Genomic DNA, 24,020 nt, shown 5'->3' with positions numbered 1-24,020 from the left:
ATGGCGGATCCCCAGAGGGCTTTTTCTAGTCCTTTCTCCTTATGGAGATGCGAGGGAAGCCATGGAAGGGGGGCTTTAAAGGGGGCCGGGACAGGGGCATGTTTCAATTTTGAACTGACTCACCCTTGGGTCAGGCCCGAGAGTGGTTTGGAGAGTGTGATAGTCAGGACAACATAGCAGAGACATCAGCTGCACGTGTGTTTGAGCATGAGGATGGCTGTTCCTTTGGGTAACGGGGTCTCAGGACCGGCGGTTCCCGGGTGGGCTCAGCGGTGTAGCTGCCTTCAGGATCCCGGGGTCCACCTTTCCCTTTGAGACCCTCAAGGCATTGACTCGCCTTTCACTTTGATCTCTTGTAGTTTCTGGGTGTTTATCTCAGTTCCGAGCAGCGGACATGGTAAAGTCCTGTTGAAGAAGAGGGGGTTTCTTTCTTCTTAGGGAGAAAAACTGCTCCCAGAAGACCCCTGGCCGCTTTCAGCTTGACCCGCTTCACTGCACTGAGGGTCTGTAGCCCCAGCTGCCAGGTGGGGGTGTGGGGGGTGTGGGACTGGGCAGTGTTCTCTGTCCCTGTAGCTGGACAGCACCACCCTTGAGGAGGCACGGGCACCAGCAGTGGGTTCAGTGGCCAAAGTGTGAGCCCTGCGGGCAGAGAGGTGGCATTCTCGCCCCATCTCCTCTTCTCCACCCGGGACAGCTCAGACGCTTCCAGACCTTTCTTGCTACCGTCCACCACTCTCACGCAGCCTGCTCTTCAGCGCCGTCCTAACTGACATACGATGCCTACAGCAAGGTCAAGGTCCCGTTTGTCCAGGGCCTGGCTGTGAGATCCCTGCTGCTGCCGCGCTGCCGCGGGCTGCTGCCGTGTGGATGCAGAGTTAAAGCCACCGCCGTGTGGATGCGGTTAAAGCCGCCGCCGTGTGGAGACGGCTTTAACCTGGGTTCAGCTCTCGGCAAGCTCAAATTCTCAGGGCCCTTGTTTTTTTCTTTTCTTTTCTTTTTCTATTTTAATGTGAACGTATCTATTCCTGCTGTGTCGCCCACATACTGAATTGTATACCTGGGCGAGTTCTTTTTTAAAGTGGAACATCATTTTAAACAAAAGCAAAAAAGAATCCCTTGACATGTTGTTTCTACCTCTTCAGAGCGTCCGGTATATTCTACTGCGAGTGCTTATACGCGTACCACCCACTGTCTAGGCCCCATAAAGAATTCTGTGACTCAGGCAACGTGTAGATTTCTTGAGATGTTTTTAATATAGTCACCACAACATGATATAAAAAAATTCCCCCATTAGGCATAGTGCAGACCCAGCCTCACAGAACGTGAGCCCCAGCGGCGACTTTGCAGGTCACTTGTTTTGCCCTGTTCTTTAGCTCTGCAGGACTTGTCATGTTCCTCAAAGGATGGACCTGTGTGGTGGTCCTTGACTTTCCCCTTTGGCCTTGGAGAGTAGTAATGCACAGTCCATCTGATTCATGCTCTTATCTGCTAATTTTTCTATTTAGTTCAATGTTAACATGTTTCATGCTCACACTGATTGCCTGAGGACCCTTTCCAGCAATTAAATTCTCTAAGACTGTTTCCACCGGGTCTGCATATGTTGCAGGCACCCCCTGATTGCAGAGACAAGCAGCAGAAGACGTCATTGGTAGAACACAGAACGTTAGTGTATGTTTTGAGCAATCCTCCCCGTTAGCCACTTGTTTTCCTAGCCTCATCTTGAGAGAGCCTTCCTCCCACCGGGAGGCCTCCCAGAGAATTTGTGCTTCTTCATTTTATATTGTCCGTCCCCCCCCCCGCCCCCCTCCCCCCCAGTTGGTCCATTATTGTGCAGGTCTGGCCATAGGCAGACCTGAATCTTGGCAAGCACAGACTTCCCGAGTTGCCCCAGGCACTGTCCCTTTGGTTTCTTCAGTCTTCTCTAGCTTCTGCCTTATTGCTGCGCGGTTCCAACTTCACCTGTGTGATGCACCCCCTTCCCCGCCAGTGCTCTCTGAACCCCACTGTCCGTCCGCCCGGCTGCGTGTCCCCCACTGCACTGTAATGAATGGTTCCTTCTGCTTGTCTGACATTCCAAAGAGGTGACTCTTGGGCAGTTTCTTTCAGGTTTGTGGTTGTGATTCTAAGACGGAAAACGCTTTTCCCCCTCCTCCCCTGTATTTCCTTCGGAATCTGGAGCAGCTGGCATTCAAAGGATCTCTTGCACTGTATTCTTCCCTATCTGTCTTGGAGTGTTTCTTAGCCCTCAGGCCACTGCCGCGTCTAGCCGTGTGAAGTTAGCATTGTTCCTTCTGTGGCTGACACATCCATTCTTTTGTGTGTTGATGTCTTTTGAACCCACTCAGTTCATCCTCCCCAGTGGTGGCACGGGTTCGAAGCACGGATGTAGGGTCGCCCCTCTCCCACATAACATGTTCCAGGGGCTCACCCCTGCCTCCCACAGCGGCCGGGGAGGGCTGTGGGTCAGGGCAGCCTCACACATGTTGTGCTTGGTTCTCCCATTGTTTTAAGATTTTTTTTTTAGATGAGTGTCAACCTTGAAAAATCAGAAGGTTTCATTTAAAAAAAAAGTCTGGATTTTCTGTCCTCTTCGAACAATCAAGAGATCTGGTGACTTTGTCCTCAGTCTTGACAGGGCGTCCTGGACTGGCACCGGGGCCTGTGCTCTGTCCCTGGAGCCCCACCCAGTGGCTTTGCCCACCCACGTTACTAGTCTGGTGTCCGTGAGCTCTGCACTCAGGGATGGAGGGTGCCTGGCTCTCTGGCACCCTCAGGCCCTCTAAGAGCGAGCTGTTACTCCCTGCCCCAGTTTTATGTTTACCTCCCTGTGTCTCTGTGAAGCTGTTGCTATGCAGCAGGCAGAACCGATGGTTTTCAATTCTTCCGTCGCTCCTCATTTCTGTTGGTGCACAGCTGACTGTCCTTGCCCGTTTCTCCCACCAGACTGCAGGGCTTTTAAGGATGGGGTCTGGTCTGTGTCTGCACCTTATCAGCCTTTATAGCCACCGTGGAAGGTAGCTAGTGGTTGTGGCTTGAATGGTTCTTCCTGGGCTGTAAATCTCGGAGACGATATCTTCCATGGCGGCTCCGCGGTCTGGCAGGCTTTGAGAGACTCAGGTGCAGAGTTATGCCTGCTGTGGCAATGCCCCGATGGTGGCCTGTGGCGGCAGTGTGGGAACTACGTACTGAATCAGACAAGAGCCCAAAGAACCAAAGACAATGGCGAAAGTGAGAGGCCCTCACAGCAGTGAGGACCGCTGTGTATGTATTCCATGTAGGTATGTCTTCTACTGTCCCATGAAAAGGTCATGTGCAATCTCCAGTCCCGTCACTGATCTAAAAGGACACTTTATGCATCTAGGTACTGTTTGCTCTTTAGGTGATGAATCTGATCTCGAACTGGAAAGGAAGTATAAGGAAGATGATCGAGAAAAGACCCCCAGGAGGCCGCGGACACAGAGGACAGAGAAAGTCCAGAAGATCCCCTCAGGAAAGGAGGCCGGGCAGGTTTCCGGAGTGAAGAAACCCATCATAAGTGTGGTTTTAACGGCCCACGAAGCCATTCCAGGTGACCACAGCAAGCAGGAACGGGCAAAAGAGGCATCTTTTACTGAGTCTGTACTAGGCAGCCCGACAGTTTGGACCCTGTGGTCCGGGCAGCTGGCGTACCGATGAGGACCCGCACTGGCTACCCATTTGTGTGACACCATAGCGGGCCCGTTCCTGCAGGCCGGTTGTGGACAGCGTCTGAGGTGGGGGGAGGGGCGGGGTCCTGCTGCTGCCATAGGCCCGATAGGCACGTTTCTTTCCTCTGCTCCCCTGGCCCAGCCCGTGTCCCCGGGGTGCCCTCCCCTTAGTGCCTTTGGCGGTGGGGTTCCTGTGGGAGACAGACCCGCTCTGACCAGACGGATGCCCCTGGTCCCCAGAGCCCGCACTCTCGTGGTCCCTCTGCCCATCTTTCGTAGGCTCATTACATATTTTATAATATTGGAGACTTCAGTCTCCCTTTCCTCTCACATAAAATAGAGTGGAGATATTGTACTACCTTTTTAAAAAAAGGTCTTTCAGGAAGGGATACTTTGGACAAAAAGCAGATTATGATAGCGGGTTACAAAGTAATATGATGGTTTTTTCCCTATGCACTTGGTGTGATAGTTGTCAAATAATATTTAAAATCAGGTGCAGGATTTTAAGATTTTAAGAGCAGCTACAGCCTTTGAAGCACCTCTTTTTGATGGTAATAGTAGTCACTCCTTATTCAAAGTGGAAATGCCGGTGAGTGCCTCTTTATACCTCAGTGCAGAGTAGGATGATCAGTAGGAAATAAGGCATGGAAAAACACGTGTCTAGAACTTTCTGAAAAGTTGCTGTGTCTGCCCCAGCCTACCTCAGGGTGGTGTCGGCCCGGGAAGCAAAACCTTGGAGAGGGAGTGGCTGTCTGTTCTTTGCCATCTCTAGAGGTTAGCAGTAACGTCTTTAAAATTGATGGCAGTCCTTTGAGCTTTCTGTAAGTGGGGGCAAATGTGTAATTGATTCCTCTGCTATTCTAGAAATGGGGTAGATTGGAGCCTTTGCTTTGATGCACGTGTGTGTGCTTGTGTCCACTGCTATACAAGGTCTTCGATCATTTGCATCCTAGAAGCGCACAAGCAGCAGGACCTTTGAGTTTTTCCACTCCACACCCTTCATCTGCTAGGGCGGAAACAGCCTCCCCCCACCCCCCCATGGTAAGGTCATGTCGTATGTGGGACTGGACCCCTGGCAGCTGGGATTCCTGTTCACAGCTGAAGCCACTGCTTCGTAATCTCCTGATGCAGTTTTCCATTTGTTCAAAGTGGGACACAGGTGATCCTGTGGAAAACCCGCGAGTAAACAGGTGTTGTATATATGTCTCCGTCTTGTTTTTTTTTTTTTTTCTTACTAGATCAAGTGAAAATTACCCCAGAGGATTTTTGTTTGTTTTTTTTAAAGATTTATTTATTTACTTTAGAGAGAGAGGGCAGGAGGGGCGAATCTCAAGCAGACTCCATGCTGAGCGCAGAGCCCGATGCGGGGCTCTGTCTCACCGTGCTGAGATCGTGACCTGAGCCGAAACCGAGAGTCGGACGCTCAACCAGCTGCGCCATTCAGAGGGCCCAGAAGGACGTTCTGCTAGATTCCCTTCCCCTCTGCTCCACAAACACACACAGACGCAGACATAGAAGTTAAATGTGTGAACTGCAAGAAAACCCATGCCTTGCCAGGGCGGCACATTGTGAAGACACACACTTCTGGGACTCTGCTCCTGTGTATGGGGGGGTCAGAGCCCCCCGTGGCGCCTCTTTAATGCAGGATGCCTTGTACCTTCATCTCAGGTGCTACCAAGATTGTTCCAGTGGAGGCCGGGCCCCCGGAGACAGGTGCTGCCAACCCCGAGGCCACCACGGCTGACCTGGTGCCTCGGAGAGGGTACCAGGAGTATGCCATTCAGCAGACACCGTACGAACAGCCCATGAAGTCCAGCAGGTAAGATGTCTGTCTGTGTGCCTCCAGCCGGAGCTGGACTCCAGTGACGGCCGTAGCGGGCCAGAGGACCAGCATGTTAGTTTGTCGGGACTCTGTTTGCAAAGTGAGTTGTGGAGGACATTGGTTTCTTGATTTTCTAGGAGTCAGACCCTCTGTTATGGCTCTTCTGTGTTGACTGAGACTGTATCGCATGTGAAATGCGTGGCAGGTCCACACGCTTTTGGAACTGAGAACCGGTTGGCTTCATGGAGGCGGAGCGTTTTATTTAGGCGAATGTGCGTTCAACCTCGGTAACAGAGGCATAAACAAAGGCGTTAGTAAATGCGTTGATTTTTAAAGCCACACATACATGGTGAGAAGAAAAATCCCCTGCCCTCCATACTTTTAAAAGTAACACCAACATCTTATAGGAAGTTCCAGCACTCCAGATGATGTAGGGCTAAAGTCATCCACAGTTCTTCTAGAGGTCACTACTATTGATAGTTTGGTCATACGCCACCATAAGTTTTTCATGATACACTAAAATATAGCCTTTTAATTTTGTTATTGTTTTCTAATACAAAATAGCACATGCACTGTTAGCAATTTTTTTTTTGAAAATCTTTTCCAGTACCTATTTTTTTAAAAAATATTTTATTTATTTATTCGACAGAGAGAGAGATCACAAGTAGGCAGAGAGGCAGGCAGAGAGAGAGGGAGGAAGCAGACTCCCTGCTGAGCAGAGAGCCCCATGCAGGACTCGATTCCAGGGCCCTGAGATCATGACCTGAACTGAAGGCAGAGGCTTAACCCACTGAGCCACCCAGGAGCCCCCAGTACCTATTTTTTAACAAGCGTTTGCTATGGGATGGCTGCACTATAGTTTCTGTAGCCATTTTTTTTCTTATGGATGGTGCTCCCTCTCAAGGTTCTGCCACCTTCGTCTTTCTGTACCTCTTCACGACTTCCTGTGGCAGAAATTGCTGGAGTTGAAATTGCTGTCTCAAAGGGCATGAGAACTTAAAACTAATCAACACTGCAAACTGCCCTCCAAACACATTGGGTCAGTCAACACCCCATAGTGAGTGAGTAGTTAATTTTCCACACCCTCCCCAGGGTCTCCGTCTCAGCTGTGATCAGTGCTGCCCAGGTGGCTTAGCAAACTGATCATCTGAGCTCTGCAAACATTTTCCCAGCTGAGAGGAAAGACAATGAAAATGCCAGTCGCCGGTGGGGTTCACCTGTTTCTCAAAGAGGGGAAATGAGCTGTTCTTGAAGAGAGCATAGCTTTTGGTGCCAAACAGACCTGGCTTGGCTCTAGACTCTTCTACTAGGGCACAGCTCAACAGATTAAATGCCTGTTATGTGCCAGACACTGGGGAGGAGAGCGAACAGGACAGACGCAGGTGTCGTCTGGATTAAGTTTTACTCTATTGTGTTTGACACAAGTGGGTTTGCCTCTGAGCTTCTGTTATACCAGGTGTAAGATTGTCTCTCGTACACTCTGACTTCTTTTAGTGGTGAGAATAAATGATAAAATCTATGTCATGAGGATGCTTCGCTAATTTGTAGCCTCAACCCTGTATGCTTGCAGCTATAAGCAACGTAATTTATTGATGAAGTTGTAAAAATCCTCATTCCTTTGGCAAAACTGTCATGGAATTAAATTTGAAGATATTTTGGTCTCCAGTTGATTTGTAGACCTTAGGTAACTATCTGTGCACTCTTCCAGGGTCTGCTGGGGGCGGATTCAGCTAACTGGTCATCTAGGAAACAGGCAAATATACACATTATCCTAACAGCTGATTTAGGCTGTATTCCAGTTGTCATGTGTTCTGCCAGTATTTTATAGTACCAATTACCAAATAGGAAAGAGACTTGATTGTACATGATGATTTCGCTTTGTAAAATGCAGATACAAATTTCTAGGTTACAGAAACATACCAGCTAGGCTCTCACACGGGTAGGACATGAACTGATTTTATGGAAAATTTTGGAAGTCCAGGAAATTATAAGAATAAGCATCATTTGTAATCTCACGACTGTATTAGAGTCACTGTTAATATTTTTAATGTGTCTCCTTCCAGCCTTTTTTGAGCCCGTGTATTTTATGAAATCGAGTTTGTATTTTATAATGCAGTTTTGTGTCTTGCTCATACTGCACAGTCACTTTGCACATGCGTTCCTGCGTTACTCGGATCATTCATGGTCCTTCTGTAGTGACCTGTTACGTTGTGATGAGGATGCTCTCTGATCCATGCAGTTCCTCACACCGTAGCCGGTGAGATCTAGTACAATGCCTGTCTGGTTGTGCCCTTCAAGGCCTCAAGGTGTTAGAACTTGGCCTGCGGGACCTCCTGGGGCCGCCACTTCTCCAGCTTTGCCTGCTCATCGGCTGCCTGTGGTCTCTGGGCTCCAGCAGGTACCCTCACCCTCTGGGCCCCTTGTATTTCTCTGCTGTCTCTTTGCAGGTGCCTCTTCCTCCTTCCCCTGCTTCCCCTGTCCCTGGCTTGCTTAACTCCTAATCGTCCTTAGCTGTCTGCTCAAATGTTCAGTGCTCAGGACAGCCCGCCCTACCCCGAGACTGATCAGTCTGCCCTGGTCTGGGGTCAGAAGGCATCATCCTGTCTTTTCCCATCCCCACAGGGAGGTTGTGGTCCCTACCTGCCCATTTCTGTGGTGGTTATCTGGCCTATCCCGTCCTCCGGAAGGTGGGCTCTAAGAGAGCATGAGTTGTGTTTGTTTTTGTCTCTATTGTGTCCCCAGTGCCTGGAGTCCTTTCTTAAATGAGTGACAAAAATAAAGTAAGTAGAAAAATAATAAATAAAATAAGTAGAATAATAAATAAATAAATAAATAAATAAGTAGAAAAAATAAACGTGCAAGCAAACTAGTTCCTTATGTTGGGACCTGTGGGCAGCTTTTCACTCTTAATAAGGCTGTGAGAAGTTGTGCACTGAGCACTTTTGTTCCAATTTTGTATGCTGATCTTCCAGTAGATTCCCAGACGTCGGATAACCACGTCATGGGTCTGACTTTTAAGAGCTCTGCCTGATCACTTTCTAAAATGCAGGGGCGACAGTGGCTCTCTCCCTGCAGGGGAGCTCCCGGAGTGACACGACACAGCAGTCCTGTGGACGCTGCGCTCAGTTCACGGTCATCACGAGCCGGGCTGGCGCCTGATGGCCCGGCGCAGGCTGCTCAGCGTCTTCCTCACATTCGTTATCCTTGGCGGGAAACAGGGTACCGTGGGCTATATCAGGTATTTGCATAATGATACAAAAAAAATAAATGAGAGCAAAAGATTCTCCTAAGACCATTTAGATCTTGCATTAGAGGAGAAAATACCGTGATTTGTTTATTTAATTAACATTCTGAATCCAGAGTTTCTTTCTCCACTCTTCTTTATACCAGTGAAATCTATCACCTTCTGGGTTTCTTTGTCATTTGAGAAAGATCCAAATTAGTTTCCTGAAATTAGCCTTGGGTTTAGCATGCAGGCATAGTACTGACTTTCAGATTTGAATATTTTAATTACATTATGTGAATGGTACCCTCTGGTGTTTATGAACTACAATCGATTTAAGTATTTTTAATTTAAAGACAAAGTAACCCGTGTTGATCAAATACAGTTGTATGGATAGTTCCGTAAATATAGACTTTGCAGTTATGGAGGATACAGCTTAATGGTGTCTGATTAACAGTGCTAAGTGATGATCAGTGTTTCCAGGACCTTCGTGGACAACATGGACATACGTCCAGAGGGAGCAGTTACAGAGGAGCGGAAGCCTCACTGGCCTGTCTGGCCCATCTGCCGATTCCTGTCCCTGCTGCCTGCTGCAGTACTTTGGGGCCGGTCATTCTCTGATTCCAGAAACAAGGCAGGGCTGTACTGGGGCACTGGAGGCCCTGTACAGGGGTCCTTCTCCCTGCGTGCGGTCACACCAGGGAGGGCAGTGGCGGGCGTGATGTTTGCAGGCCTTAGAGAGGATGAGGAGCTGTGTGCAGGCTCTAGAGGCTCAGTCCACTTGGGGTCCAGTCCTGGCTTCCCTGCTTACCCATTGTATAACCTGGGACAGAGACTTTGTTTTGTCATTCTTACAGTGGGTGTAACAGTAGGGCTGGGAATAAATATGTAGCATAGGGTTGGTGTACCACCTGCTCAGTAATTGTGAGCTGTTCCGAGCATCTCATACACGTTGCCATATTGAAAGGGAAAGGATCCACAAGGCAGACCATGCTTTTATTCTCCATCACGGACACAAAGTCTGACACAGTGCCTGAAACACATCAGCAGGTACTCAAAAAAGACAGTCATTGATAAGTGACTTACGAGGTTAACACACGACAGTTGAACAGTAGCCCTCTTTGCCCTGTGTGAGCGCTGAACTAGCCGTGGGGAAGGGGAGGACAATGGAGACTGGGGCATCAGCTCGGTTACTGATGACGTTGTGGGGGACGTGGCGGGGTGCACATCAACACATGCCCCGCCCGCCCCAAAGTCCTTGACTGCTGCTGGCTAGACCCACGCATGCCTGCCTAGCTGAGCACGTGCCCCCACCTCTGCTCACTGGCAGACCCTTTGTTGCCAGAAGGGCAGACACGGAGCTTAGCACACCATGGCCGGGTCCCCAGTCAGACAGGCCAGTTCACTTGCCCTGGGAGGACATGGGGATGCGGGTCTTTCACTGATGAGTGGCAGCAAAGGGCAGCGGGGTCCCCCCGACACCTCGTTGAAGGAGCAGGCCTGTGTGGATCGTTGCAGCTGTGGAACAGACCCGAGCAGATCGCATCTGGTCGGACGGAGCCATCGGAGTCATTTGGTGACGTCTGGTCATGTAGCCGGAATACGTCCGGATCAGCTTTGGGGCACAGCGGGTTGTTGTGACATTGTGAATGACGCCTCCCTCCTCCCTCTCTCTCTCCTCTTGCCTCCCTCTTCTTTTCCTGCAAGCCTCGACTCAGCTCCTTCAGCATTGCCCACCTGCCCAGTGCAGGTTGGATGTCTCTTTCTCTTTGTCCCCCGCGCATGTTCCTGTCCACACTGGCCACACAGGTGTGCAGCCACATGCTCACCTGTCTGCTTTCCCCCAGCCGGGCAGACCCTGAGAGCAGGGACCCACACTCGGCCCTGCAGTCCTGCTCAGGGCCATTTAGTTGACTGAGAGCCTTTGGTGTTTGGTTCCTAAGAAGGAACCCGAGGTCCTTAGGGAGGTGCAGCGACCCAGCGGTAACGGTGCTGTCGTCTGTTTCTAGGCTCGGGCCCACCCAGCTCAAGATCTTCACGTGTGAGTACTGCAACAAGGTCTTCAAGTTCAAGCACTCGCTGCAGGCCCACCTGAGGATCCACACCAACGAGAAGCCCTACAAGTGCCCGCAGTGCAGCTACGCCAGCGCCATCAAGGCCAACCTCAACGTGCACCTGCGCAAGCACACCGGCGAGAAGTTCGCCTGCGACTACTGCTCCTTCACCTGCCTGAGCAAGGGGCACCTCAAGGTGCACATCGAGCGCGTGCACAAGAAGATCAAGCAGCACTGCCGCTTCTGCAAGAAGAAGTACTCGGATGTCAAGAACCTCATCAAGCACATCCGAGACGCGCACGACCCGCAGGACAAGAAGGTCAAGGAGGCCCTGGACGAGCTCTGCCTCATGACCAGGGAGGGCAAGCGGCAGCTGCTTTATGACTGCCACATCTGCGAGCGCAAGTTCAAGAACGAGCTGGACCGTGACCGCCACATGCTGGTGCACGGGGACAAGTGGCCCTTTGCCTGCGAGCTCTGTGGCCACGGGGCCACCAAGTACCAGGCGCTGGAGCTGCATGTCAGGAAGCACCCCTTCGTGTACGTCTGTGCCATATGCCTCAAGAAGTTCGTCAGCTCCATCCGGCTGCGCGCCCACATCCGCGAGGCGCACGGGGCCGTGCAGGAGACCGGGGTCTTCACCAGCTCTATCAACCAGAGCTTCTGCCTCCTGGAGCCTGGCGGGGACATCCAGCCCGAAGCCCTGGGGGGCCAGCCACTGGCGGAGGAGGAGTTGGTGTTCCAGGGGGTGACTGAGCCCAAGGGGGCGGCTGGCCCGGGAGAAGCACAGCCTGGGGAGGTACGGAAGGAGCCAGAAGCCCCTGTGGAGGAACCTGTCCCATCAGTGCCTTTAGCCGCCCCCCAGGCCGAGAGTGCTGTCCTGCCATCCTGCGAGCTGGAAGCCGCTGTGGACGCTGCGGACCTTCATTCCCACTCGGTGGTTTCCGATGGGTTTTTGCTGAAGAATGATCCCTGCTCTGCCGAGGCTTGTGCTGCTCCAGAGGAGACTGTGGGTGCCCCGTGTGGAGCCTCGTCCCAGACTCGGGGCCCAGAAGTCCCACCGCTGCTGTCGGAGGCCAGAAGTGCAGAAACAAACCAGGACATGCAGGGTGCCGAGAGCCCCCCGAGGGTGGGGCAGGAAGCAGCTGCATCCGCCCCCGAGGGACCAGACCCTGATAGGTGCCTCAGGTCAAACCCAGATGAGGCCTCAGACCCTGCTCTGGGAGCAGGTGGAGGGGACCTGGCCCTGCCCCCGTCTGACTCTTGCACACCTGCCTCTGAGCACCGGGCTGGCATCAGCGCATTCATGAAGATCCTGGACGGTTTGCAGAAGAGACAGATGAACACCGGCTTGTGTGAGAGGATCCGGAAGGTGTACGGGGACCTGGAGTGTGAATACTGTGGTAAGGAGAGGCAGAGCGGGGCATGCAGCCGCTTGAGCTCCAGCCCTGGCAGCCCTGGCTGCACCAGCCCTCCCTGGCTTGTATTGGGTCCCCTGGTGATTGATTCGAGCTCGTGTCTCTTTGCAAAGCGCCGCTTCTAAATGAGCTACCCTTTGTCATCTGTAGATAGCAACAAGTGGCCTCCTGCGTTACCGGTTTCCCACGTGGAGCCTCTTGGGGGCAGCCAGGGGGACTGGACAGTCAGCCACGCTGTGTGGTCCCACACGTGCAGTGGTTTATCGCATGACCTCTGCCGGACGGGACCAAAGGAAAATTGCTCTCCTGGCTCACGACAGGTGTAAAGTGTAGCTTCAGCTGTGGCCATGCCGTCCGTATGGCTCTCTGTCGGGAACTCCGAATAGAGCCCTTCTGGCTCATGGTGCAGGCCTGGCCTCTGAGTCTCCCAGATAGCCGGTGGCCCCAGACATAGGAGGCGCCGCTCTGGCCCGGGTGTCCGTAGAGCATAGAGGCTCTGACTACTCAGGCGCACAGCCGTCCTGGGCACTCCTGTTGGTCCTCAGAAAACACTGGTTCCCCCTCTCCCAGCTCTGATGTCATGCAGACGTAGCAGCACCCTTTAGGTCTACAGCCTCCTGCCTTTGGAAGGTGACTTGCAGACAGACGTGAGGAAGGTGAGAAGGTGACCTGAACAGGCTGGAGAGGGAGCTATATAGAAGAGTAGAAAAAAATCGTAACGGGAGAAATAAAATTCAATATAAAAGGGATTGCCTGGTTCTCATGTGACGATGTTTTTTTAGGCAAACTTTTTTGGTACCAGGTGCACTTTGACATGCACGTGCGCACCCACACGCGGGAACACCTGTACCATTGCTCCCAGTGCCATTATTCCTCTATCACCAAAAACTGCCTTAAGCGCCATGTCATTCAGAAACACAGTAACATCTTGCTGAAGTGTCCCACCGACGGCTGCGACTACAACACTCCCGACAAATACAAGCTGCAGGCCCACCTGAAGGTCCACACGGAGCTGGTGAGTAGCACGGCCACGCCGGAGTGCGGCGCTCTCTCCGCTTGGTGCCGGGGGCGCTGACCTGCTTCCTGCACTGGCGCGTGAGCAGGCGCTGCGCCTCCCAGAACGCTTCCCCTGGGATTCCCTACGCAGGGATGGTCTCAGAGGTCGCAGAATGGTTCGGGCGAACAAACTTCCTCCCTCTGCAGATTTCTCAGCATCAGAGAGAAACTACAGAAGCCTGCAGAGCAGAAATAAAGCAGGGATTTCTTTCTTTCTCTCTCTCTTTTTTTTTTTTTTTTTTTTAATATTTTATTTATTGATTTGACAGAGATCACAAGTAGGCAGAGAGGCAGGCAGGGAGAGAGGGGGAAGCAGGCTCCTCGCTGAGCAGAGAGCCTGATGCGGGGCTTGATCCTAGGACCCTGGGATTATGACCTGAGCCGAAGGCAGAGCTTTAACCCACTGAGCCACCCAGGCGCCCCTAAAGCGAGGATTTCTTAAACGATGTTGTAGAGCGTTATCAGTGACAGAGGTGCTAGGAGGAACATGTGCTGCCGCTGGCAGTGCAGAGGCTCCGTTGGGTGGGGTGTGGGCAGCGGCAGGCGGTGTGGGGTTCGCCGGGAGAGCGCGGTAAACAGTGTCGGCCGCTTTCGTCCTCGGGGGGCGGTGGTTGTCGTCCGTCTGCGAGACATTGACTGCAAAGCATTTTTATTTAAAAAAAAAAATGATAATTTAATCCAAGAGGCTGTTAATATTCATACGGATAAAACTTGTTTAATTCTTTGGTGGAAGGTGATGTAACATAGTGAATGAATGTTTAGTCTTACAAATTCTCACGTTACACAAGGGGCCGACACCCGAGTGTGATTTGAGCCTTGTGCAGGTTCTGAAGGAGGCCTCCCTCCCACCCCGGCCCCAGGTGCGGTTCTGCCTTAGTGGTGTTCCTTTTCATACCACAGCACAGAAGGAGGCTTTGGAAACTTGGCGTACTTCAACTGTGTTCTGGCACGGAAATCACTCACGTTGTGGCACTTTCTGTTGCTAATGGGTGGAGTCGGAGTGTTGCAGGTGCGGTGGGGAGGGTCAGGACCCGTGCTTCGGGGTTGGATGCCCCCCGATAGCGACTCTAGCACTCGCACGGGCTGTGGATATCTGGGCAAGTTACTTGCCCTTTCTGAGACTTGGCAGCCTTCTGTATGAAATACATATTAAAAACTATATGTTTGTCTACTACATAGACATGCTGTATATCTGCACATATATGCACAGACACATGTACATGTGTGTGCACATGTTTAATACATGGTTGCAGACACAGTGTATGTTTATCTATGTGTATAGATCTCCTGTGGTCCTGGGAGGATAGAGTGGAATGTTCTGGCAAGAACCTGGCTCAATGATTGTGTTGTCGACCCTGTGCCCACTGCTGCCTGTCACACGTGTTTCTCTCTGAGTCGGCCACCAAGGCTGGCTCTTCCCGTTGCCTTACAGAATCGCTGGATTGGTAGTACTTCCAGTATTGTCTCGGGCAGGGGAAACTGTGGCGGCAGAAATGATTACGATGACTTTGCTAGAAAAGTATATAAGGTCAAGAGGGAGGGAGACCAACACGGGGAGAGGATGCTGGGAGCAGACTTGGGGTGCGGCATTTAGGACCGGGAATCATGCTGTGGGTTTTAGTTCTCGCTCCCCCATTTGCCACGCATCTGACTTCAAGACGCGTCATATAACTGCCCCGTGCCGCAGTTTACCCCCCCTTGGGAGGGTGAGGGGAGGGAATATTGTAGACGTCTCAGAGCGATGCCTGACATGGAGTAAGCATCGTGTGCCGCTGACTATTAGAATCACTGTCATTTATTCCACTTACCATCTGGGGGCTGGGGGCTTGCCTCTCTGTGTCGGGAGACTTGGAAACAGAGGCTGAACGCTGACATGGAAGAGGCAGTTGTCAGAGCCCTTCGGTGTGTGGGACCGTGTTTCGCCACACCCGTTTTCCGTGCCCCTTGCGTGTGTCAGAGGGACCTAGGTCGAGTGCAGGCATTTTCTTGTGTCTGGGGGCTGATGCTCGGCCTCCTGGCCACATCCCTGGTCCTCACGGTCATCAGGGCCTGTTGGGGACACATCCTAAGATCTTAAGACCCAGTTTCACATGCTTTCATTTATCTTGGTAAAAGCGGCGTTTATTTATTTTTTTTTCAGTCTTTTGTACAGTTTTATTTTCTCCCTTCAACCATAATAACATGATATCCAAATTTTGCCTTAACTGGAGGGTCTGTAAACACAGGCTTATCCAGCCCACTTATAGGCAAGGCAAATGCTGCTTCTTGAAATGGTCACCATGGAACCTCCGGTCATCCAAGCCAAGTCGCCCCCTTGCCTGGCTTTATCTTCACTATACTGTGTGGCCACTTCATTGAATCTCATTCCAGACTTTAACTTTTCCATGGCTTCCATGATTTTCCCGTGTTTTTCACACAGAATGTGTCTGACCTTTACTGCACTGCCACTACCTTTGGGACCCTGAGCTTTCTTGTCAGAAGTGTCACTCCCAGAGGCTGCTCCCCCTTTCCCCCCTTTCCTGGAACCACTTTATCCCTTGGGCGGCATCTTCGGAGCTTGCGGCAGAACCCTCTAAAAGCGGCATTTAAAGATGTTTCTCCTCTCAACTTTCTGTGGTTGTGTCTGCATGTCGACACTTAAGAAGACATGTTGGGGACGGGGGGATGGTGGTGACACAGTTGGTTCTCCTCTTGCGGTCCTGGTCCCCCGTCTTAATTCTCATACCACCTCTGGGAGATGGGAGTATTTCCTTCGCCTCAGTGCAGGCACGAGGTGGCTCGTCCCCGGTCACACTGTGGTCAGGGCAGACCGTCAGCCACACCCTCTGGCGAGTCTCTTGGACACCTGTGCCCTGTTGGAAGGAACGTGCTCGAGTCGACTTTGTCCCGTGAGAGCAGAGGCTGCGTGGATGCTTTCCGTGCTGTGTCTCGTGCTACACTAATGAAACGTCCCTGAGAATTCCCGCAAGAGAGGAGCAGGAACAAGGGAGTGTGACTCTGTGGGTTTCGTAAAAACAGGGTGTCCTGCTTCTCATCAACACTCAGGTTTTCTTAGAGGTGGTTGTGTGATTTCCCTCCTTGATGTTTGCATTTCTTCCATTGGAGGCACTTTTAAAGGTGAATGTGCTCTGGTGCCCTGAAGCTTGCCAGTGCAGGCGAGAGCTGCCATCCTCTGCGCGCAGGGCATGGGGGTTTCAGACATGGGTCTGACCCCCGGCTGCCTCCAGGGGGCTGTTTCCAGGGGGAGGGTGGGCGGCGAGAAACAGAAGGAAGTACAGCAATGAGGGAGGTAAGTGAGGCCAGCACACTTGCCCTTCTTCTCTCACACTGCCGCGGAGAGGTCAAGGTGAAGGGAAGGGAGGGCTGCCTGGAGGAGGGGTTCTGAGCTTGGTGAATAGGACTTGGCCTAGGGAGAGGCGTTGTCGGGGTGGGGAGCTCGCAGGAGGGTAGGCAGCACACACCAAGGGGAAGCCTTTTGTATTCACACCAGGATATTGAAAACGTTGCCATGAAGCACGCGGACTCTGTTGCTGATGTACTTAGATGGCATTTATAAAAACGGGTTCCAGTATTTCGAGTTTAGACAACATTTGTCTTTTGAGCCTATAATTTATTTCTGGAATGAAGCCGAAGTTACCAAGGAAATGTTGACCTGGTGGGGAGATCTTCCATTAGCTGACATTGCCTCCTTTCCCCTCCCCAAGCCCCAGGCAGTCGCTAATCTGCTTTCTAGTTCCATGGGTTGGCCTGGCTAGGGACTTTGTATAAAGGAAATCGTGCAATTACTAAATAATGGCAGAGTCAGTAAATACCCTGTTTTCTCAGGCTTGTGGTGAGGGTCCCACAAGAGAACGAATGACCTTCGTGTTGTAAAGGTGCTGAGCTGAGGACTCTGGTCAGGGCAGAGTCCGCCTGACTTGGGAGAGAGGTGCTGTTGTGACCTTGGCCTTGGCCTGGGGCTTGGTTCCCTTATTTGTCCCCCAGAGAGATGGGCCAGGTGTGTGGAAAGTCTGGTTGGACTTCCACATTTCATCCAACACTTGCCTGTCTTCAATTCCCATGCAGTGCAAAACAAAGGAAGTTTTTTTTTTTTTTAAAGATTTTATTTATTTATTTGACAGAGATCACAAGTAGGCAGAGAGGCAGGCAGAGAGAGAGAGAGGAGGAAGCAGGCTCCCTGCTGAGCAGAGAGCCCGATGCGGGACCCTGAGATCATGACCTGAGCCGAAGGCAGCGGCTTAACCCACTGAGCCACCCAGGCGCCCCAAAACAAAGGAAGTTTTAAATCGAATCCCTGCCCCATCCCCAATAGGCCTCCCTCCAGGTCCAGTCTAGTTGCGGTAGGGCCCTGGGATAATTTGGCTGAGTTGTCTATTTCTGTGACTCTTAACCTTCTCTTTGCTAACGATGTGCTCAGTGGTCAGAAGGCGTGAGTTCACTTAATACAGTCTCTCCCCTACATCCCTCTCCTGAGGATCTAGGGGGTGTGACTTACAGTCCAGGCTGTGTTAGCATCAAGGAAAAGTGGAGAGCCAGCCGAGGGCAGTAGTTCATGCTGTTGCTGGAGCAGGCCCCCTTTTTTACAGCATTGCGCAGAGTTTGTGCGGTGGAGACGGGAAGAACATGTGAAATGCTGGGGCTTTGGGCTCTGGTGGGCTGTAGCTCAGAGCCATGTCCACCTCCCTGATCTTGGGCATTTGCCGAGTCTCCACTTTCTCATTTGTAATATGAAAACTGGGTACCATCTCTGGCCTCTCAAGGTCGTGACATATAAATTAGAAATCGTGTGGCATACCCAGATCCGCTTCTGCGGTCTGCGGGTCACGATCCATGAACTGGTTTAGTTGTGAAACAGTTTAGTTGGTCACAGCTAGTAAGTGCCTCTTAAAAAATGAAATGCCATAGAATAAAATAGAAATTACTAGCATTAGACACCTCTTCCTGAGGTTAAGTATTGTTTTCTGAGACCTTTGTTTCCATGTTTCAAGATTTATTTTAGAGAGAGAGAAAGAGCGGGCTTGGTCTGGGGAGAGGCAGAGGCAAAGGGAGAGCGAGAATCTCAAGCAGACTCCACACCCCATGCAGAGCCCAGTGCGGGGCTCGATCCGTGACCCCGGGATGAAGACCCAAGCCGAAACCAAGAGTCAGATGTTTAACCAACTGAGCCACTCGGGTGCCCCTGTTTCCATGTTTCCGTATGTTTACGTATCAGTGTAGGTGCTTGTGTGTCCCAGACGGCAGTGTCAAATGACCTCCTGTGGGTCCCTCTAAACGAAGTTTTTGTTACTGACCCAGCTGATGTAATTCATGACGTCCTGAATGAGAATCACGTGGGGGTGAGAGGGCGCTGAGCTCATGCCTCCATTGTAATTCGAGGGGGACCAGGGAGTCTGCCCTTAGATAACGTGAAATGGTAAGAAATGGAACGTAAGGTGGATGTTCACGATAGGTCAGTCTTTTCCCTTTCTCTCCAGCTTGTGTTCCTTCTAAGAAGACCTCACGGGTAACCAGCCGATCTGAGGGCACTTGTGGCTGTCACAAGCCCACCGTGGGGACAGGACATGTTTTGGTGTCACCTGCTAACTCGACCACTCATAGGGTATGGCTTCCTTTCCTGACTTCTCTGATACCTGGTCTGTGAAGCGCCTCTGGGTTGTTGGGTTGTTGTGGGAATTTAGTGAGATGGTGTTTGTGAGGGACTCAGTGCAGGTCCAGGTGCGCAGGGGAGCGGCCGGTCTGAGCCAGCTCGTGCTCCTCCTTAGTAGTGGGGGCGGTGGTGGTAGCAGGGCGTGGAGGCGGCACCTAGCCGTCCAGGGCGGCATGGTCTCTCAGCACATGTTTCAGATTCCCTCTTGATCCCTCCCTTTGGAAACCGTGAGCTCTGATTTTGGCTACAAGCGTACACACATTTAAAATCTCTTACTCGTACTTTTTGGAGGTAAAGTAACATGTTGCCAGCAAAGCATAGAGAAAGTAGAGGGAGCTACCTCCGGTAGCTTTCTCGAAATCGACAGATTCGTCTTTTTTTCCCCTCGGTGGTCACAGACCAGTTGGTTTCTCTGTGGCCCTGTCTGCGTGCGTGTCCACAGTTCCCAAGACCTCGGGCTCCCAGAGTTTCCTGTGTCTAAAATGCAGCTTCCCGTGAGCAAGGCCAGAGTCTAGGCTTGAAGGGGGTCACCTCGCAGAACAGCGCTGCTTTCAGTGGACGGTGGGATCCTTGCATTCAAATCCCAAAGGGAGCATGTTTGGTTGTGTGTGTGTGGGGGGGGGGCGGGGGCAGCAGGCTTTTTTTCTAGCCTGTTCAAATCAGTCCCAATTCAGTGTCCCTTTCTCTGCCTCTGTGTGGTGGCAGCTCGCAGTAGCTCACGGCTGCTGGAGGGCAGGTAGTGTCCCGTACTTCTGTCCTTGGGGCAGCGCCTGGTGCATAGCAGGGCCCTTGTCCCCCATGACCATGCTTTTATTCCTGGGAGCTGATTCAGAGTGGGATCTCCCACCCTCTGTTTTAAACTTGACATCACGTGTCTTATAGGAGTGGTACTTACGGGAGAGGTCATACACTTGGTGGCTGGGGGCAGGCTTGGTATTCTCCACCCACTGCTAATTTCAGACTTGAGAACTCCCAGTTGCTTTGGGGGCCAAGGCCCCTGCCCTCCAGCTGAAGACCAAGGCGGAGTCCACCCAGACGTGAGAGCGGGGGGCCCCGAGCTTGTGCCCTGGGCCATGCCCACCCCACACTGTGGCCACAGACTCCTGCTGACACCTTTCTTCTTTCACAGGGTCCTTGGTCCTTTGTTGCTTTGAAGGCCATTTCCACGGGGCACAAACAAACTTGGCGGGCTGGGCTCCCTCACTGTCATTACTGTGCGGCCTTGTGCTCTCCGCCTCTGCCAGGAACTCTTTTCACAACCGCTCGTTTTAAGTTTGCTGTGTCAGGTTGGGTTTTCATCTCCGGTACAGAACTGAGGCTTGGGGAAAAAAAAATAAATGAGTCCTCAGAGCGCCCCCTCCTCCCACCGCTGTGTCCCACCGCCCGTGTCCTTCTGACAGTCTTCAAAGGCATCAAGAAATGAGGGCCCTGATAAGCTCTAAGATAAATTGCTTTCAGACTATCAGAGATTAAAAGAAAAAAAAATCAAATAGCAAGGACTTAGGGGAGATGACTGTAAACTCCTTCAAAGCCCTGCTGAACACCTCCATCATCTCTGCTGATGAGGGCACTGGGGGCAAGTGGGGGTGGTGAGAGGCCTCCTCCAGGATGCCCACCAGGCCCAGGGCGTCTTTCAGAAATGGTCTGTGGGCACGAGTTCCTGTGTGCAGATTCAGGGAGTGATGGGGTGAGCGGGAAGGGTTGGGCAGAGGAGGACAGTGACGGGAGCACCTTGAGAAGGCGTGAGCCCCCAGTGTAGCCTGGCTGAGCCACAGCTCAGGACAGTGTCACGAGAGCCGCCCGGACCCCTGCACGCCTGAGCTCGGCAGGAATCTCTTGGAATCCAGACGTTTTGTGGGACGTGTAGGTGGACTGATGGTTCAGAGGGACTGTTCCTAGGTGTTGTTTTTGTTTTTGAATACCAAGTACCATTCTCCTAAGTGTGCTCCAGGGAACCCCCGTTCTGGAGATGTTCCGCAACAGCAGCAACTAATCTACAAGGGGCTTAGGAAGGTGCTCATGGAGAACCCCCTTCCCGGAGATTCCCGGGGTGCACTAGCCCGCAGGGGGTCTATTATCTGAGGCCAAGCTGCGTTAACAAGGCCACAGCCACTTAGCAGCATCTCTCAGATCTGTTGAGGGCTCCCTAGAGTCTAGGCTCTATGCTAACAAGCTCTTTATGTGTGTTGTCTCTTGATAAGCTTTATCTTTTAGGTTCGCTGTAGATGGACCAGAAGGTACAGAGATTTCGCTGTCCCCAGACAGGCACAACCTACCCCACTCCTGATGTCCCAGACCACAGGTGGACACTGACACATGATGAGTACCCAGAGTCGAGTTTACACTCGGGGTCATCTTGGTGTTGTACGTTCCGTGAGTGTGGACAGACGTATAAAGACTCGTGTCCACCATTACTGTCATTGGAGAAGAGTTTCAGTGTCCTAAAATCCTCCTCGCTCCCCTGGCCATCCCTCTCTTCCCCCTACATTCTGGCCACTCTGGATCCTTCCGCTGTCTCCATGGTTCGGCTTTTTCCAGAACGTCATAGAGTTGGAGTCATACAGTTTGGAGCCTTTTCCCATTTGGCTTCTTTCACCTAGTTAACAGGTCCTTGATTTGTGTCTGATCTTAGTGGGAAAACTTCTAGTTTCTCATCATTAAGTATGATGTTAGCTTTGTTTTTTAGATAATCTCCATCAAGTTGAGGACGTTCTCGCCTCTTCTTGTTTACTGAGATTGTTTATCGTGAATGGATGTTGAATTTTACCAAACTCTTCTTACGTTTCTATTGATATGAGCATTGGGTTTTTACTTCTTATTCTATCGGTGTGATAGATTTATTCTTTGGTTTTAGAGCATTGAATCAGCCTGACCACCAGGGATACATCCCATTTGGTTGCCTTGTTTGGTTCTTTTTACACGTTGTTGGGCTCGATGTGCTAATTTTTTGCTGAGGATTTTTGCATCTCTGTTCATGAGAGATACTGGCCTGTAATTTACTTTTCCTGTAATGTCTGTTTTGGGTATTAGGGTAATGCTGGCCTTTGTAGAATGAGTTAGGAAGTTTAATTATTCTGTTTCTGTTTTTTAAAAGGAATTGTAGAGAATTGGTATAATTTCTTTCTTACATGGTATTTTGAAAGATTTTATTTATTATTCATGCGAGAGGAGCGCACGAGTGGAGGGGAGAGGCAGAGGGAAAGGGAGAAGCAGACTCCACACTGAGCAGGGAGCCCAATGCAGGACTTGATCCCAGGATCTGGAGATCATGACCTGAGCCGAAGGCAGACGCTTAACTGATGGAGCCACAGAGGCTGCCCCTCTTCCTTATATGTTTGGTAGAATTCTCTTGGTACTTTTTGCTTTGGAAGATTATTATTATTTTTTTAAAGATTTACCTGTTTTGAGAGAGAGTGCCTAAGAGTGAGGGGAGGGGCAGACGGAGAGGGGAGAGAGAGAATCTCAAGCGGACTCCTCGCTGACCGTGGAGCCTGATGCAGGGCTCAGTCTCGCAATCCAGAGTTCATGACCTGAGCCAAAACTGAAGGTCAGATGCTCAACCAACGGAGCCACTGAAGCACCCCTTGTTTGGCAACATTATATTGGTGTCATTTCTTTAACTAGAGATAGGACAGTTATGACTCTTTCTTTGGGGGTATCGGCAGATTGTGTCTTTTAAAGAATTGGTCTGTTTCATCTAGGTTGTCAGATTTGTGGGCATGGATATATTCATGGTATTCCTTTACTGTCTTTTTCATGTTCAGGGGATCTGTGCTTTGTCCCCCTTTTCAGTAGTATGTTCTCTTTTCCATTTCCATTTCTTTTATTAGTAGCTTGTGGCCTCTCTTTTGCCTCAGGCTTCATGATTTCAGTGATCTTTTCAAAGCATTAGGTTTTGGTTTTGTTGATTTTTCTCTGTTGATTTCCTGTATACCTGTATGTATTTTCAAGTTTTTATTTAAATTCCAGTTAGTTAACATATAGTATGATATGGGTTCCAGGAGTAGAACTTAGTCGTTCATCACTTATGTAACACCCAATGCTCATCCCAACAGGTGCCCTCCTTAGTACCCATCACCCCTCTAGCCCAGCCCCCCACCCTCATCCCCCCAGAAGCCTCGGTTTGTTCTCTCTAGTTAATTGTCCCTTATGGTTTGCCTCCTTCTCTCTTTTTTTATCCTCTTCCCCTATGTTCATCTGTTTCTTAAATTTCACATATGAGTGAAGTCATATGGTATTTGTGATTTCCTATTTTTAATTTATTTTATTTCTGTTCTAATTTCTAATTTTTTTTTTCCTGCTTAATCTGGCTTTAATTTACTCATCTTTTTTCCTACTTTCCTAAGGCGGAAGCTTAGATGGTTAATTTTAGGTCTTTCTTCTTTTCTAATATTACACATTTGGCATTATATAAATTTCCCTCTAACTACAGCTTTCGTTGCTTTTCATAGATTTTGATAACTTGTGTTTTCATTTTTATTTAGTTTAAAATTAAAAAAAAAATTTCCTGAGAGTTCTTCTTCGACTTGTTCTTTTAAAAGTTTACTGTTTAATTTGTACATATTTTGCAATGGTCCAGCTATGTTTCTGTTACTGATGACTAGTTTAATCCATCAGGGTCTGTGAGCAGACTCTATGATTTCTGTCCTTTTCAGTTTGTTGAGGGGTATTTTGTGGCCCAGAATGTGGTCTATTTTGGTGAATGTTTTATGTGACCTTGAGAAGAATGTGTATTCTGCGGCTGTTGGATGAAGCCGTCTATAGATGTCAATTATTGCCAGTTGATTGATGGTGGTGTTGAATTCAACCGTGTTCTTACTGATTTTCTGCCTGCTGGATCTGTCCATTTCTTACAGAGGGGCGTTGAAGTCTCCAACTAAAGTAGTGGATTCAACTATGTCTTCTTGGAGAATTGATCCCTTGAACGTTATGTGGTGTCCCTTTTTATAACTGGTAACTATCCTTGAAGTCTGTTCTGTCTGAAATTTATAAAGCTACTTCTCCTTTTTTCCAATTAGTGTCAGCGTGATATCATTTCCTTTTAATCTGCATATGTCTTAGATTTAAAGGAGGTTTCTTACAGCCAACATATAGTTGAATCTTGCTTCTTGATC

At 50.4% G+C, this 24,020-nt stretch overlaps 1 protein-coding gene and 1 pseudogene across 2 annotated transcripts in view; one reads left to right on the top strand and one right to left on the bottom strand.

Annotated features, from left to right (window-relative positions):
* ZFAT (zinc finger and AT-hook domain containing) overlaps positions 1-24,020 on the top strand; it is a 183,875-nt gene that overhangs the window by 64,354 nt on the left and 95,501 nt on the right. For both annotated transcript variants that reach the window (XM_032316054.1, XM_032316055.1), the window contains exons 4-7: positions 3,380-3,568; positions 5,355-5,505; positions 10,741-12,188; positions 12,986-13,218. In XM_032316054.1, coding sequence (XP_032171945.1) covers positions 3,380-3,568; positions 5,355-5,505; positions 10,741-12,188; positions 12,986-13,218 — 2,021 coding nt within the window. The remainder of the gene's footprint in view (positions 1-3,379; positions 3,569-5,354; positions 5,506-10,740; positions 12,189-12,985; positions 13,219-24,020) is intronic.
* LOC116575007 lies at positions 15,396-15,813 on the bottom strand (annotated as a pseudogene).

This window comes from Mustela erminea, chromosome 16, assembly GCF_009829155.1.
Source record: "Mustela erminea isolate mMusErm1 chromosome 16, mMusErm1.Pri, whole genome shotgun sequence".
NCBI classification, from domain to species: Eukaryota; Metazoa; Chordata; class Mammalia; order Carnivora; family Mustelidae; genus Mustela; species Mustela erminea.
Note: the sequence above shows the minus strand (reverse complement) of the source record. Positions and strands in the feature narration are given on the sequence as shown.